The 14,753-nt window shown below is 42.7% G+C and overlaps 1 protein-coding gene across 1 annotated transcript in view; it reads left to right on the top strand.

The window, feature by feature from the left end:
* myo18b (myosin XVIIIB) overlaps window positions 1-14,753 on the top strand; it is a gene marked incomplete at both ends in the record, with an annotated part of 70,254 nt that overhangs the window by 41,260 nt on the left and 14,241 nt on the right. Inside the window, 12 exon segments of the mRNA XM_080742872.1 lie at window positions 852-976; window positions 1,832-1,986; window positions 3,186-3,309; window positions 4,104-4,304; window positions 5,146-5,256; window positions 5,803-5,907; window positions 7,744-7,905; window positions 8,188-8,301; window positions 9,095-9,211; window positions 9,459-9,542; window positions 11,655-11,792; window positions 13,523-13,708. Coding sequence (XP_080598998.1) covers window positions 852-976; window positions 1,832-1,986; window positions 3,186-3,309; window positions 4,104-4,304; window positions 5,146-5,256; window positions 5,803-5,907; window positions 7,744-7,905; window positions 8,188-8,301; window positions 9,095-9,211; window positions 9,459-9,542; window positions 11,655-11,792; window positions 13,523-13,708 — 1,622 coding nt within the window.

The following is a 14,753-nucleotide window of genomic DNA, read 5'->3' as shown; positions in this document are numbered from 1 at the left end:
TACAAGGCCGTCGCACAAAAGTAGTGAAAACAGCAGATCTACAAGCACACAACGCCTCGCGGTGCGAGACGTTGTCTGCTTGTAGATCGGCTGTTTTCACTAGTTTAAATTATTTTAAAAATTATAAATTCAAAACGAACGGTTTTGGACATATAAGATTTTCACCCGACAACGACGATATCTGAACTGTCGCTGGAGTAGCGGGAACACCGCCGTCGCCCCCCTGCAATGTTGTGGCCCTCGGCTTGGTACCCTAGACATAATTCGGCCCTTGGGGAAAACTAATTGGGGAACCCTGGTGTAAAGTAACGAAGCACATTTACTTAACACATATGGTGCCAACCCCGAGTTTCCCGAGTTTGTATTGGTACCACCGCTGTGCCAACCCCGAGTTTCCAGAGTTTGGGCCGTTTTTGAAAAAAAAAAAAAAAAAAAAAAAACATTCTTTTTTTTCAAAAATGTTTTTTGGACCTCCAGAAATGTGTTAGGCATGATCGCGATCGCGAAATTGCATGTTTAACCCCCATACCAACCCATTCTTTCAAACATGGCAGCCATGTTTGTTTACATCTGAAGAAAACATAATGGCTGATAAATCATGAATGCCTGAACGGATTTCCAAGCGGATTTTTTTGTTTCAAAGCTGTGAACAGTGGGCACACACGTGGTGCATCATCTAGGCATGGGCGTGCACGATCCGTGCACTATAAATTACATGGAAGTCTATGGAGACCATGGCATAAAGGGACATTGAAGAGAAAAAATCATGGCACCAAAAAAGTTAAGTAATGTACTTAGGTACAATTGAATTTTGTGGTATTTGTACCTCTAACTTGGTGTTGGTCTTGCAGACAGTGAGCTGAACCTGCAGCTGGAGTGCTGTCAGACGGAGGTGGAGTTCCTGCGACGACGCCTCAAACACACTGAGGAGAAACTGGAGTCTGAGAAGCAGGCCAGACAACAGCTGGACACCAAGGTACTGTATATAGAGCACTGTGTGGTCTGGGGACCCCCAGGGGTCCTTGAAGGGAGTTCCAGGGGGTCCCCAGCTAAATCATAGTTGGGAACCAAATGGACCCTTATGGGTGTGTAACTAGTGTGTACAAATGACGGGTCCATTTGGTTCCATTTGCACACTCTCTGAGTTAAATTAACAATGTAAATTGGGGTCCCAGAGATAGAAATGATATTAAATGGGCTTCCGTAGCCTAATGCATGTCCTTGAAATTAAAATGGTTGAGAATCACTGCCAGAGCTGTATGGTGGTCCCTGGCATATCTTTTCAAATGGGGGTCCATGGACTAATAAGTGTCAATTTGGGGGTCCTTTACATGAAAAAGTTTGAGAACCACCGGTAGAGATATGCACAGACACGCCCCCATCAGCTAGACCGAGTGGCAGAACATTGAGCAGCATGGGCTTTTTAGAGTTACTGTAGGAAGCGCTCGTTGGAAATCACTCAATGGTCCTGCATACCACCTGTTTCTAAATTGCACATAATGACCAGAGGCAGCGGGATGTTGCGTTATTGAAGACGAGCGCTTCCAAACTCCAACACTTAGAAAAATAGGTGTTCCTGCATACATTTCGGGTATAATGATGTCACGCACAAAATGTGTCCGAGAAATGCAACATTTTTAAAAGTTTCAAATTCCATAGAGAAAATAGCAGATCTATGATTATGCCTTAGTTTGTAGATCTGCTATTATCAAGGGAACCATTTGACACTGCGTGTACGAGCGACACTCAAGAGTTGCCAGATTTTTGCAACCAGGTCTACTATATCTTCAACTAAAGTGGACATAAATAAAGTGTTACAATGTGTGTGCAGGTGGCGTCCCTGCAGAGCCAGCTGGAACAGTCCAGGAGGAGTGCCACGGACCTGAAGCGCCAGTACCGCCGCGTCACCTCTGACCTCCAGGACGCCCGCGTCCTGACCGACAGCCTGCAGGGACGCACACACGAGCTGGAGCGCAAGCAGAGGAGGTCTGTGTCTGTCTACCATTTCTGTTCCTATGTCTGACTTATGCTTTTACTATATTCTAATATAACGTTAGAATATTTTCTATGCATCCCATGAACCATAATTAAACAGAATGCAATGCATTATACAGTAATCTGCTTGTGACACTGGATAGTTAATATACTGTATATATTCATATGATTTATACTTTTTGAATTTCTTACTTACGTATTACTGTAATTAGTGCAGATTGTAATGCATTATACATATGTTTATAAAGCATTATAGACATGGAAAATGCTACATTAGCATAGAAAGTGTTTTCCTAGTTTGTGTTTCCCTTGAAATTGTTACCTCTACAGTTACATGAACTGTATAACATGTAAGGGATAAATACTGGCTCCGCGGGGGTTGTTCATATATAACATCCCGACGGACTGATAACTCCCCGAGGCGCCAGCCGAGGGGAGTTATCAGTTCGAAGGGATGTTATATATGAACAACCCCCAAGGAGCCAGTATTTATCCCGCTTATTACCCGGCTACTAAATAAAATTAATAATTTGACTGAAAACTAAAAACAAAACAAAGTATTTCCTTGTTTACAGACGGCTGGAAGTGTCCCACAAGTGTTGCGCTGGGCGTCCTCCCAGCGCGACACGGTCGCCTTGGAAAACAAGGAAGTGCTGATTAGATAGAATCCATTTTCTGATACTACGTCGTCTATTTCTCGCTTAAAATATTTTTAAAAACATTCTTGAGAGCAACGTTTAGTTCTAAATGTCGCTGTGTGGTTGTTTACATGGCTGACATTTTGGATACGGCATTAAATTCATGCAGCGCAGCTTGACTGCAGCAGGTGCTCTGAGTCTTTGATTAGCCATCGGTCTGTTATTGAGCCGAGCGGTCTGCTATCCAGAAATAACAGACCTCTGATTTCAGCGCTCGACCAATCAGAATCAAGAATCCAAACAGGCCGGGTAATAAAAGTGTTTAATTAACCACTTAAACCACATATACTCCATTCGCTGGAGTCCCACAGGGGTCTATCCTCGGACCACAACTGTTTTCCCCCCGATGCACCAAATCTCTTCACCGAAAATAGCTGACCTACTGTACAGGCTTCTAGATCGTTACTTTCGGTGAATGTTTGCTTATCATGCCAGTGCCCAGAACAGAGACGCTGGGGTTCATGTGGTTACATGTGTGTGTTTGTATTGCAGGTTTGACAATGAACTGACTCAGGCTCTGGAGGAAGCCGACAGCGAGAGAGAGCACAAAGACAAAGCCGTCCAAGAAAACACCACTCTGTGGACCGAGATATACACCCTGAGGAACACCCTGCAGGTGTGTGTGTGTGTGTGTGTGTGTGTGTGTGTGTGTGTGTGTGTGTGTGTGTGCGTGTCTGACTATCATTTGTACCAACTGTGTTTCTTTATTTTTTAATTTTTTCATTAAGTAATAATTGTGACCGTCAGGTCGCAATTATTATCAAAGCGTCCACCTCATGTCCGTCCATGTGTCACGCAGCTAATACACAGTATTTTGTTACCTATGGACATCAGTTACCTATCGACTTCAGTTCCTCCCTCCCATTCCATCAGGGTCGTCAATTGGGTATGGCAGGGGTATGCAGCTGCCATACCCTGGGTCCAGGGGGGAAGATAAAAGTTAGTTCTAAATATGAATCCATGAATGTCTCTTTGTCTATCTGTGCGGGTTATTATGTTGTTAAATTACAGTAAAATAACAACAAATGCAACATTTAACAAAATGGTCACTTTAACAAGGTATTATAATTATATTATAGGTATATATAATTATATATTATTTGTACTTAAATAATGTATCATGCCTGTTGCTAAGGTATGGCAACATGACTGGTGTCTTGCACGCGCGCAAAGGTGCGCGTGCAAGACACCAGTCATGTTGCCATACCTTAGTTTTTTTCTGAACTGACGCCACTGCATTCCATCCCCCATAACACTGAGATTATGCAGCGTTATGTCGGTCCTTGCAAATAATACAGTTGAGAACCACTAGTTGCGGACTCGTAATGTGCCATAGTAAGTAAGTGTCATAAATATTCTGTAGAAAAAGTATATAAAAATATACTATTTTTTTCCAATGTTCTGCTGTAGGAGAGCCAGACCGAGGCATCCCGTCTCTCCCAGCAGAAGGAGGAGCTTTGTGCTCAGATCCGTGACCTCAGCCTGCCCCTGGACCTGACCTCTGACTCCCTGCCTGACCTCAAGAAGGAGCTCCGCCTCCTCCAGAGCACAGCCAATGAGAGGGTGGAGGAGGTCACCAAGCTGACCGCCAAGATACAACAGCAACAACAGGTTAGCATGCACTACACACACACACACACACACACACACACACACACACACACATACACATATACACACACACACACACACACACACACACACACACACACACACACACACACACACACACACACACACACACACACACACACACACAGGGTTTGGAAAACAGGCCCCTGGGTTTTTTTTTGTGTTGTGTGCATCCTTTCAGCGTTATACCTTTGACTGTACTTCCTGTACTGTTAATAATTGCATTAATGCAGTATTCAATTAATCAATTGTAAATTTGCATGAACACTATTACATTCAAAGGTGTACCTTTCCTTCTTTGACCACAATGGTTATCAGCTGTAAAGCTTTGTTGTACACAGTGGTGGAAAAAGTACTCACATGTTTTACTTAAGTAAAAGTATCAATACTGCAAGATAGAAATACTCTGTTACAAGAAAAAGACCAGAATTCCAAATGTACTTGAGTGAAAATATGAAAGTGTTGGCGTCAAAATGTACTTAAAATACAAGTACAAGTACAAAAGTACAAAATGTGTTATGAGCTTGTCGATTGGCTATTTTCAAACCAAGCCAAGCCAAGATATAAAATAGGGCTAAAGCGGTTTAGTGGCTTTTATAATATTATATTTTATATCTGCAAAGTAACTAGTACTACTAAGTACAGAGGTATTGGATCTGAGATGTAGTGAAGTAGAATTAAAAGTATTGGAAATTGGAAATACTCAAGTAAAGTGAAATACCTCATAATTGTACATAAGTAAATGTACCTTTACTTTACAATCACTGGTTGTACAATATTATATAATCTTTCTTTATGCATATGTATTTTGTTCATAAAGGTTCACATGCGCTTTGAGCTGGAGTTGGAGAGGATGAAACAGATCCAACAGAAGGAACTGGAGGACAAAGAGGAGGAGCTGGAAGACGTCCACAAGTCTTCACAGAGACGCGTAGGTCCACAAACACCGTCCCACACACACCCTTAGGGCCCATGCATACTAGCCTCGCAGAGGGCAATTCCTCTTTGCAATGGCAGATTCATCTGGCTGTGCAAGGATAGATGCATACATACTCCACTTTCAGAGACAAATTATTTTTCGGTTTCGGGGAGTCCCAAAATCTCAGTAGCACCAAACAGACGAATTAAGTGTAATTTCCCTTCTGTGCTATGAAAAGCTCCACTGTCCCTTCGTCTGTCCGTCACGTCACGTCACGTCACGTCACGTCACACTTTTGCCCTACTCTTATCTCCGGCACCATTGCCCCTATCCATGACAAACTTTGCACACACTCCTTGGCTGGCAAATCACAACCTCCGGCCCTGATTTATCAGGCCGATCTTTGCTTAACACATTTTTGGACACTGCTCCTACAGATATTGGCCTAAAATCTACTGTACGATTGCCTTCTAAAGTTTGTGTATGCGACATGGCGGTTGCTTATCTCCCGATTAGGGAGTCTTACTGGTTTTCCCTTCTGTGTGTGTGTGTGTGTAGCTGAGGCAGATGGAGATGCAGTTGGAACAGGAGTATGAAGAGAAACAGATGGTCGTTCATGAGAAACACGACTTGGAAGGACTTATCGCCACGTTGTGTGAACAGGTAGGCCGCACGCACAGTCATACACATGGCATGCACTTGCATACAAGCAGTGGTGGAAAAAGTACTCAAAATGTTTACTTACATTGCTACTAACTACTTAAAGGACAACTTGTTTTTTTTACAACAGGCGTTCACACTTTAGAATTTAATTAGAGAAAAGAAAACATATGTTTTCATTTACTGCTTTCTATCGTTTTAGCATTTTAATTATTTTGTTGGCCATGCGTACAAGTGGCTAAATATGTATTTTTGGATAGCGATTTCTTTATTACTATTTAACTAGCCCCCAAAATCACATCTGCCCATGGAAGATTGTGGTGCATCTTGGGAATGGGCTTATTGTGTCTAAAAAGACATATTTACCTACCCGGCAAATCTCACCGGCCAATAGGATTTGTTCACCTGCCCCCTCTGTCTGCTGTTCACTTCTCTCTGCTGCGCTGCTGCTGGCTAGTGGCCGCTCGCGTGAGTAAACGAGGAACTGAATCCGCGGTGGAAAACGAGTGATAAATCATCAGAGATTTTGATAATTATAATGGATAAGCATAAACAAACCAGTTCACATAAACAAGACCAATGTAAAATAATATATCTGAACGGCTACATATATTTTATATGCGCACAATTACAATTAAAATGTTGTGAACCACAGTTACATGGGGGCTAGCCCAGGCTTTTCTTCTTGAACTATTTATTAGTCAGGTAACCCTAACTAACCATTTTAAACCCTACACAATTTGGTGTTGTATATTATGTTTCGCCACCCGTTAGGGCATTCACGAATAGTGATTTATTTGAATTATTCGATCTCAAAGTATTCGAATAGTCGAATATTCGACAGGACTTCCCAAACTGTCAAATATTAACTCTTATAGTGCCTATCCCAAACTAGTTCGGGATAATTTGGACCGTCCTGGGTGCCTATCCCGAACTAGTTCGGCTTTTTTTTTTTTTTTTTTAAGTTTAAAATTGTATTTATTTATTTTTCGAGCCGGGCCGCCGGCCGTCATCTGTTTACACAGCCCGCGAGAGCGTCGCGCCGCCGATATTTACCATCCACTCCAATGCAATCCAGGATCTTTAGAGCTCATTTTCTCTGTTCCATGCATATCCATGAGGTGTGCAAGGTTTAATCATGGCTAAATCGCCAAAAATAGGGCTTCTAAAATGCTTGGTAGCCAATAGCTAACTTCAAGCTAACTTCATCCTGTCCCTGTTCATGACACAAAGGAAAGTGTTCAGGCGCGTCATGGCTGTGCACGGCTTGTGCATATACAACGGTTGTCAATGGTGTTTTCTATGGCCATTGGGCGCCCTCTAGTGGTGAAAAGGTGGCACTGAAAGCGTTAAGTAAGCAAGAGGCGAACATTTTGAAAATAGACGATCTACATGCTCACAACGCCTCGCAACGCGAGCCGTTGTGAGCATGTAGATCTGCTATTTTCACAATATTTATCTGCAGAACCGAGTCACATTAAATGTAATACCTACAGTTCCAAGTGCTTGTCAGGGTGGGAGTCCCCAGTTCAAATATGTTTATTTTGGGGGTCATGGCCTAAAAAGTTTTGAGAACCCCTGGTATAGAGCATTAAAAAAAATCATCCACCAAGGGCATTGACAGCTCATTCTTATGACTTCCTATCTAGCCAAGCTTTATAAACTATATATTTTTTAAAGAGAAAACAATAATAATAATAATAAAAAAGCGAATATTCGACTTCGGTGAACAACTTCGAATAGTGGCTTTGATATTCGAATATTTGAATATTTGGTGAATGCCCTGCCACCCGTAGATCGTCTGTATTTCATGTACTGTAACATGTTGTTGTGCTACAGGTGGGTCACAGGGACTTTGACGTGGAGAAGAGGCTCCGCAGGGACCTGAAGAGGACCCATGCTCTGCTGGCCGACGCCCAGCTGCTGATGTCCACCATAGATCAGCCTGGACAGAACCAGCCCAACGGCACGAAGGACCACATAGAGAGGCTGCACTTCCAGGTAGGGATAGGACGTCATCCGCTCCGACCAGATCAAAAGCCAGAAATTGGAAGCGATCCCAGGCTAACAAGTCTGTAACTCTGACAGTGTACACATGGAACCAAATAGACCCTATCGGGTCCATTTGGTTCCATTTGTACCCTGTCAGAGTTAAGGGGAGACCTTGAAATTTGAACGTTTGAGAAACACTGCTTTACACAAACAAACCCAAGTATGGCGAACATGTTATCCAGCATAATTCACATCGACCATGCTGGCTGTTCTCCTTGTCCTCAACACTAGCTGGAGGAGAACGAGGCCAGACGCACCGAGGCTGAGAACAACCAGAAGACCCTGGTTCAGGAGCTGGAGAACGCTCAGATAGAACTGGAGAACATCTGCAAGCAAAAGAGTCTGGTAAGTCTGCTTCTTCTCTGACTATGTGTGTGTGTGTGCGTGCGTGCGTGCGTGCGTGCGTGCGTGCGTGCGTGCGTGCGTGCGTGTGCTCGCGTGTGTACGTGTGAGTGATTTTATGGGTGGGACAGTTTTGCTGTGAATCAAAAAGTGAAGTGCCAAAAAGTGAAGTCACTAGGGACTCAGGGAAGTCAAATTACCAGAAAGTGTTGGGTGAGTGAAGATGTTAATGTGTCTGTGTTCCTGTACATACTGTATATGAACAGATGTTAAACAGATCTTAAAGAGATGCTAGACAGTTGTTTGCCAGATGTTAGCCAGATGTTAACTAGAATCATGTTAAATAAGTGTTTAAAACAGTTGTTAAAGGTAGGTTAAGTGATTTCATTTAATTCACATAATGGCTCTATGTTCTGATTGTACTAGAGGTGTACAGTATAGGGTGTTTGGTACATATTTAGAAAAAAAAGCAGTTTCAGTTGCTCAGCCAAAACAGGTTTTCCTCCAATCAGGATAGAGTGGGGCCTTCCGCCAATCATGGTCGAGTGGGGGCAGGCCTTATGCGCACCAAGGCCCGCCCCCACATGATCATGATTGGAGGAAGGCCTCTGCCTCGCACCTACATGAAAACTGAAACTTAGTGAAATCACTTACCCTACCTTTAAACAGATGTCAGACAGATGTTAGTGTGTTGCTGCTCATGCAGGTAATTTTGCCTGATGAAGGCCTAAGCGGTCGAAACGTTGCGCTTGAAAGCAGTGTGCGGATGTTCTAAAGTGTGCTGCTGCCCATGCAGGTGGACGAGCAGTTAAACCACCTCCAGCATGAGAAGCAGGACCTGCTGAAGAGACTGGAGGAGGACCAGGAAGACCTCAATGAGCTGATGAAGAAACACAAGGCCCTCATCGCACAGGTCTGACTTTACATCCTCCTAGTTACCCTGGTTCTCTGTGTGTCAAATATTTTTTTTTTATTGTACTCTAATGTTCTGTTATAATGTGTTTTCTCTGCTTAATATTTGGTGTAAAGCACAATGAATTGCCTTGTTGTTGAAATGTGCTGTACACATCTTGCCTCGCCTTGAGTGGGAACGATACGATGCGAGATTATTATTATTATCATGGTGTCTCGCTAACAGCCTCTGTCTGTGTGTTGTTCAGTCCTCCAATGACATTAATCAGATCAGGGACCTTCAGGCGGAGCTGGAGGAAGTGAAGAAGCAGAGACAGAGTCTTCAGGAAGAGGTAACATCTTCTTACATTGTAGTGGAATACTTAAACTATAGTAGTGTTGTAGTACTCAAGTCAATGACTCGTCTCGAGTCAGGACTCAAGTCCAATATTTCATACCGAATTTTTCACTCGTCTCGGTCTCAACCATGATCTTACTCAAGACAATACAATGAAATAATTGTATTATATGCATATTGGTCCATTCACATTAACATTACCAGTAAGACTCCCTAATCGGGAGATAAGCGACCGTTGGTCGCTTATCTCCACAAATAGGCCAAAAGTTTGTTTTACCAATTATTACACTCTATGTGAACATTTACATCAACAAATCCCAAGTACTATGCAGAACGACCCATTTCAAGTTTTTAATGTACAACAATATTTAGAAAATAGGTCTACAAGCTCACAATGCTACGCATTGTCCTCGTCCCTTATATTCCCATAGGTTATATGGAGATCTCAGTGTTTGTCAGTCCTTGTTCATTTATGCCCATATATGGACATCTCTATATCTACTGTAACAGTCCTTGTCCCTTTTATGCCCATATATGGATATTCCTGATGTCATCAGTATATGAACATATATGGGCTTTCTGATATGCCCATATATGGAGATCTCTTAACTGTAAGCCCTTGTCCCTTTTATGCCCATATATGGATATCCCTGATGTCATCCGTATATGCCCATATATGGGCTTTCTAATATGCCCATATATGGAGATCTCTGTATCTCCATATATGGGTATAAAAGGATACTTCAGGTCTGACATCAGGTTTGTTTATATTGGGTTGCTAGGTTTGACATCACAAACTCCATGGGCCATCTGACCTAGAAATCTATATTTGGGCATAGATGACTCATCGTGACCTCATCATGATTTCAATCGCTATAAAAGGACTCTCAGTGACATACACTCTCCACAGATAAAGCAGTCAACCAGCCTACCAGTCAACCCATTCTTTGATTACTTTGTACAACTAGATTAACTTTTCAATGGCATCCCCACTGGAATTGACCGAAATGTACGACAGACAATGCCGGTCTTATACCAGGAAAGAAGCATTTCTTCGACTCAGACCTTATCGCCAGGGTTGGCTTATAGCAGCTGTCGGTAGATAATGCCGGTCTTATATAAGGGTCATTTGTGTACGGTGTGATTTGCCATGGTTACTCATTGAAGTTGAATCTCCATATATGGAGATAACCTACGCATCACACTAAGTCTGACCTCACCAGCCCATATTTGGGCATGAGCAACTTATGTCTCCATATATGGAGATATGATGACATCACACAGTCCTCAGCCGATGATGTGGCGTGATGTCATACAATACACAAACGAGCCCAGATACCATATAGCATTGCCATTTCGGCATCAATGCCTGTCGGCGTCGCCGGTTCGATTCCCGATCTGGCCGACATTTGCCGCATGTCACTCCCTGTCTCTCCCCCATTTCCTGTCAGTACTGTCCTATCAATAAAGGCAAAAAGCCCCCCCCAAAAAAAACTATTTTATAAGAGAGCTCATTTTCATTGATGAATTACTAGATTATGTGTGTAAATGGTTTAGTAAGAAAACCCATAGTCCGGAAAATGAATCAAAAAGTACAAATAATAGCAGGAACTATAAACTGTTCAAGATGTTAAATTATGTCCTGAGAATCCCATGACGTTATATCTTCTTCAAGTGCACCAAAGCAATACATTTAACTTACAAATGCAATGAAAAGGGATAATACCCACTGACCACTGAATGAGGATTTTCTATTTATTTTTTATCTGGTCTCGTTCTTGACTTGGTCTCGGCCGCTGTTGGTCCCGGTCTCGACTCGGCCTCGACCCCCCTCAGACTTGGTTTTGACTTGGACTCGGTTTAGGTGGACTCAACTACAACACTAAACTATAGCTTTAACTATCCTGTTACAGATACACTGAGCTTGCTTCAAATGAACCACAAACATTCACATAATCCATCTTTGCTTCTAAGATCAAATGTGATATCACATGAATCTGGTCTCTCTCTCTCTCTCTCTCTCTCTCTCTCTCTCTCTCTCTCTCTCTCTCTCTCTCTCTCTCTCTCTCTCTCTCTCTCTCTCTCTCTCTCCTTGTGTTCCATGCAGCTCCAGCAGAATGTATCCAGGGTGCAGTTCTTAGAGGCGTCCACTGTGGGGCGCAGCATCGTCAGCAAACAGGAGGCCCGGGTGTGTGACTTGGAGAACAAGTTAGAATTCCAGAGGGGACAAGTGAAGAGGTTTGAGGTGAGTGAAGATGACATTCATCTCTATTAGAGGCCTGTCATATTTTGCACCAGATATTTCATGATGATAAACCCATTTTAGGCCTAGAATTATTGAATGCTTTAACCAGTGAAAAATAGCAGATATACAAGCTCACAGCGCGGCACCGAGTGCCGCGCTGCGAGCTTGTAGATCTGCTATTTTTGAAAAAGTCGTGAAAATGTGTGCTTCTGGGTGGTCCCTGGAACTACATATTTTGAGATGGGGGTCCATGGCCAAATACATATAATTTTGGGGGTCCCTCACATGAAAAGGTTTGAGAACCACTGACATAGTAGTCTCTCAAGAACAGACTAACTGAGCTCCAGTTGAGTGAAAAGGACCTTTTCCTTTGACGATGGCTGGCCAGATTGCTGACATAGAAACATTGTTTTTTCCAAAAACCTTAGAAGGATTCAAAAGACACTTATAGAATCGGGTCAAAATTCAAATTTTCTCGATTTTTCAAAAATAGCAGATCTACAAGCTCGCAGCGCGGCACTCTGTGCCGCGCTGTGAGCTTGTATATCTGCTATTTTTCAATAGTTGAAACAGTCAATAATCCTAGGCCTAAATGGGTTTTAAGATGGGTGTAAGACAAGTAATATGTTCTATACTGTATTTCAATAGTAATCACGGCTTTAGTTTAGAGTGTTTGTTCAGTAACAGGTGTCTCTCCAGCTCTTTAGTAAACATGGAATAATACACTTTCAGGTCGTTTTATCCAATCAGGAGAGAGAAGCCCACAAAGACACTTTATTGGCTCCATGGTTCAATATAGTTTTTTTCATCAATGCATTGTGAGCTTTTAGATCTGCTATTTTCAAATTATTTGCATACGTTTGAAAACTTGAAACGGGACATTCTGCACAGTACTTTCTACTTTTGGTACTTTAATTACATTTCAACACTGACACTTTTGTAGTCAATTTAGAATTCCAGACTTACTTGTAACAGAGTATTTCGATATTGCAGTATTTTTACTTTTAAGTACAGTAGGTAAACCATTAAAGGAGTAGTTCACCCCCCCCCCCCATGACTTTTTTTTCCTATTGATTACTCGCGCCATGGAGACCTGAGTTCAATAATATTTTTAGTTTTCTGTCGCATTTCAAGAAAAATATTGATTACAATACATTTACCCCCATTGATTCCGAAAGTGGACCCAAATGCATTTGGGTCGCCATTCGGAATCAATGGGGGTAAATTTACTATAATATATGTTTTTGTCTTAGGAATGCGACAAATACAAAAATATATTATTGAACTCAATTCTCCATGGCGTGAGTAATCAATAGAAAAAAAGTAATTTGGTGAACTACTCCTTTTTTTGAGCGGTGCAAACCGTTCCTATAAGTGGCTGTGTGTGTGTCTGTAGCCTTTTTCCTCAGCGTTTTGCCATAGCAAAATGTGTGTACGTAGCATCATGTTTGTCTAGTGATGTCATATGTCGTATGTCTGTAGCCTTTTTCCTCAGCGTTTTGCCATAGCAAAACGTGTGTGTGTAGCATAGCCTGTACATCCTAGACTCAAATCCTAGTCTGAAGACGTTATGCAAGCACGACCACCGCTCAAATCACATTGGGTGTGATTTTTTTTTTATAGATTTTTTTGGCAGGGCTTTTTCTGCCTTTATTGGGGGGGGAACTACTCCTTTAAGTACTTTTTCCCACCGTCGGGTAACGAACTGGGCCACCGCGTGTGAGTTGCAGGTGCTGGTGCTGCGTCTCCGGGACAGCGTGGTGCGCCTGGGGGAGGAGCTGGAGCAGAGCGCCCAGGCGGAGTCCAGGGAGCGTGAGAACTCCCTGTACTACCAGCAGAGGCTGCACGACATGAGGCTGGAGATGGAGGAGCTCAGCCTCCGCGAGCAGGACAGCGGCCGCCGGCGCATGGAGCTGGTATGGACACGTCACCACCACGCTACCTCTGCCTTTGGCATGCCTCTAGCTCAGTGTTTCTGTGCCTGGGGACCTTTTGGTGTGCCCCTGAGAAGGGTCAAGAAGTGTGCCCCTTGAAACTGCTTGAAAGCCAGTATTGTATTTATCATTTTAAAAATGATTTAAACGAGTGAAAACAGCCGATCTACAAGCACACAACGCCTCGCGGTGCGAGGCGTTGTGTGCTTGTAGATCGGCTGTTTTCACTACTGTTGTGCGACAGCCTCGTATGATGAAGCAGGGCTTTACTTTGCGAAGAAACGTACAAATTTGAAACTTGGAGATACAAGGTTTCTTCCCGACAGTGACGATATATACACCCCCGTGTTATGTTGGTGTGCCCATGCATGGATTCTTGGGACATGAAAGGTGTGCCCATGCAGAAAAAAGGTTGAGAAACACTGCTATAGCTTGCCTTTAGGCATAAAGCAAGCTTGCCTTAAAGCTAGAGGCAAGCTAGAGGCATGCTAGAGGCAGTCTTTCATAGGGAATGAATTGGACGCTGCCCTTCCCCCTCCTCCTACAAGCCCCAAGGGCAAGCACAGGGGAGATGCTTTAACTGTGTGTGCGATTATTAGATAAATTATTAAAGATAAATATGGATCTATAAATCCATAGTTAAAATAAAACACAGAGACCAAAGGACTATATCTTTTAGATTGCTGTATTTGAGAGGAGTCAGACAGAGGAGACAAACAGTGAGCGTACCATAGGGGTAGCTTTCTAAATCTCTCTCTCCTCCAAGATGGAGGAGAACAGTATATAAAGAGTACAGTTTATGACAGTAAGAATCGTGGGACTTATTGATTTGTTCCCATATCATAACAAGGAAGTAGTGCCACGTAGTGCTTGTAATTTTCCACTAGTGACTTATACAGTATATCATGATTACAGTCGGGGCAACAAAAGTTATTATGACCTGTAATCAGTTTGCCTGAACCTACAGTATGCGACCAAAATGTGGTCTTCTAATACTGTAAGTTCAGTTCATAATATTTAACCTTAT

Source organism: Nannobrachium achirus (assembly GCF_963921795.1).
Source record: "Nannobrachium achirus genome assembly, chromosome: 15".
In the NCBI taxonomy this organism is placed as follows: Eukaryota; Metazoa; Chordata; class Actinopteri; order Myctophiformes; family Myctophidae; genus Nannobrachium; species Nannobrachium achirus.
Note: the sequence above shows the minus strand (reverse complement) of the source record. Positions and strands in the feature narration are given on the sequence as shown.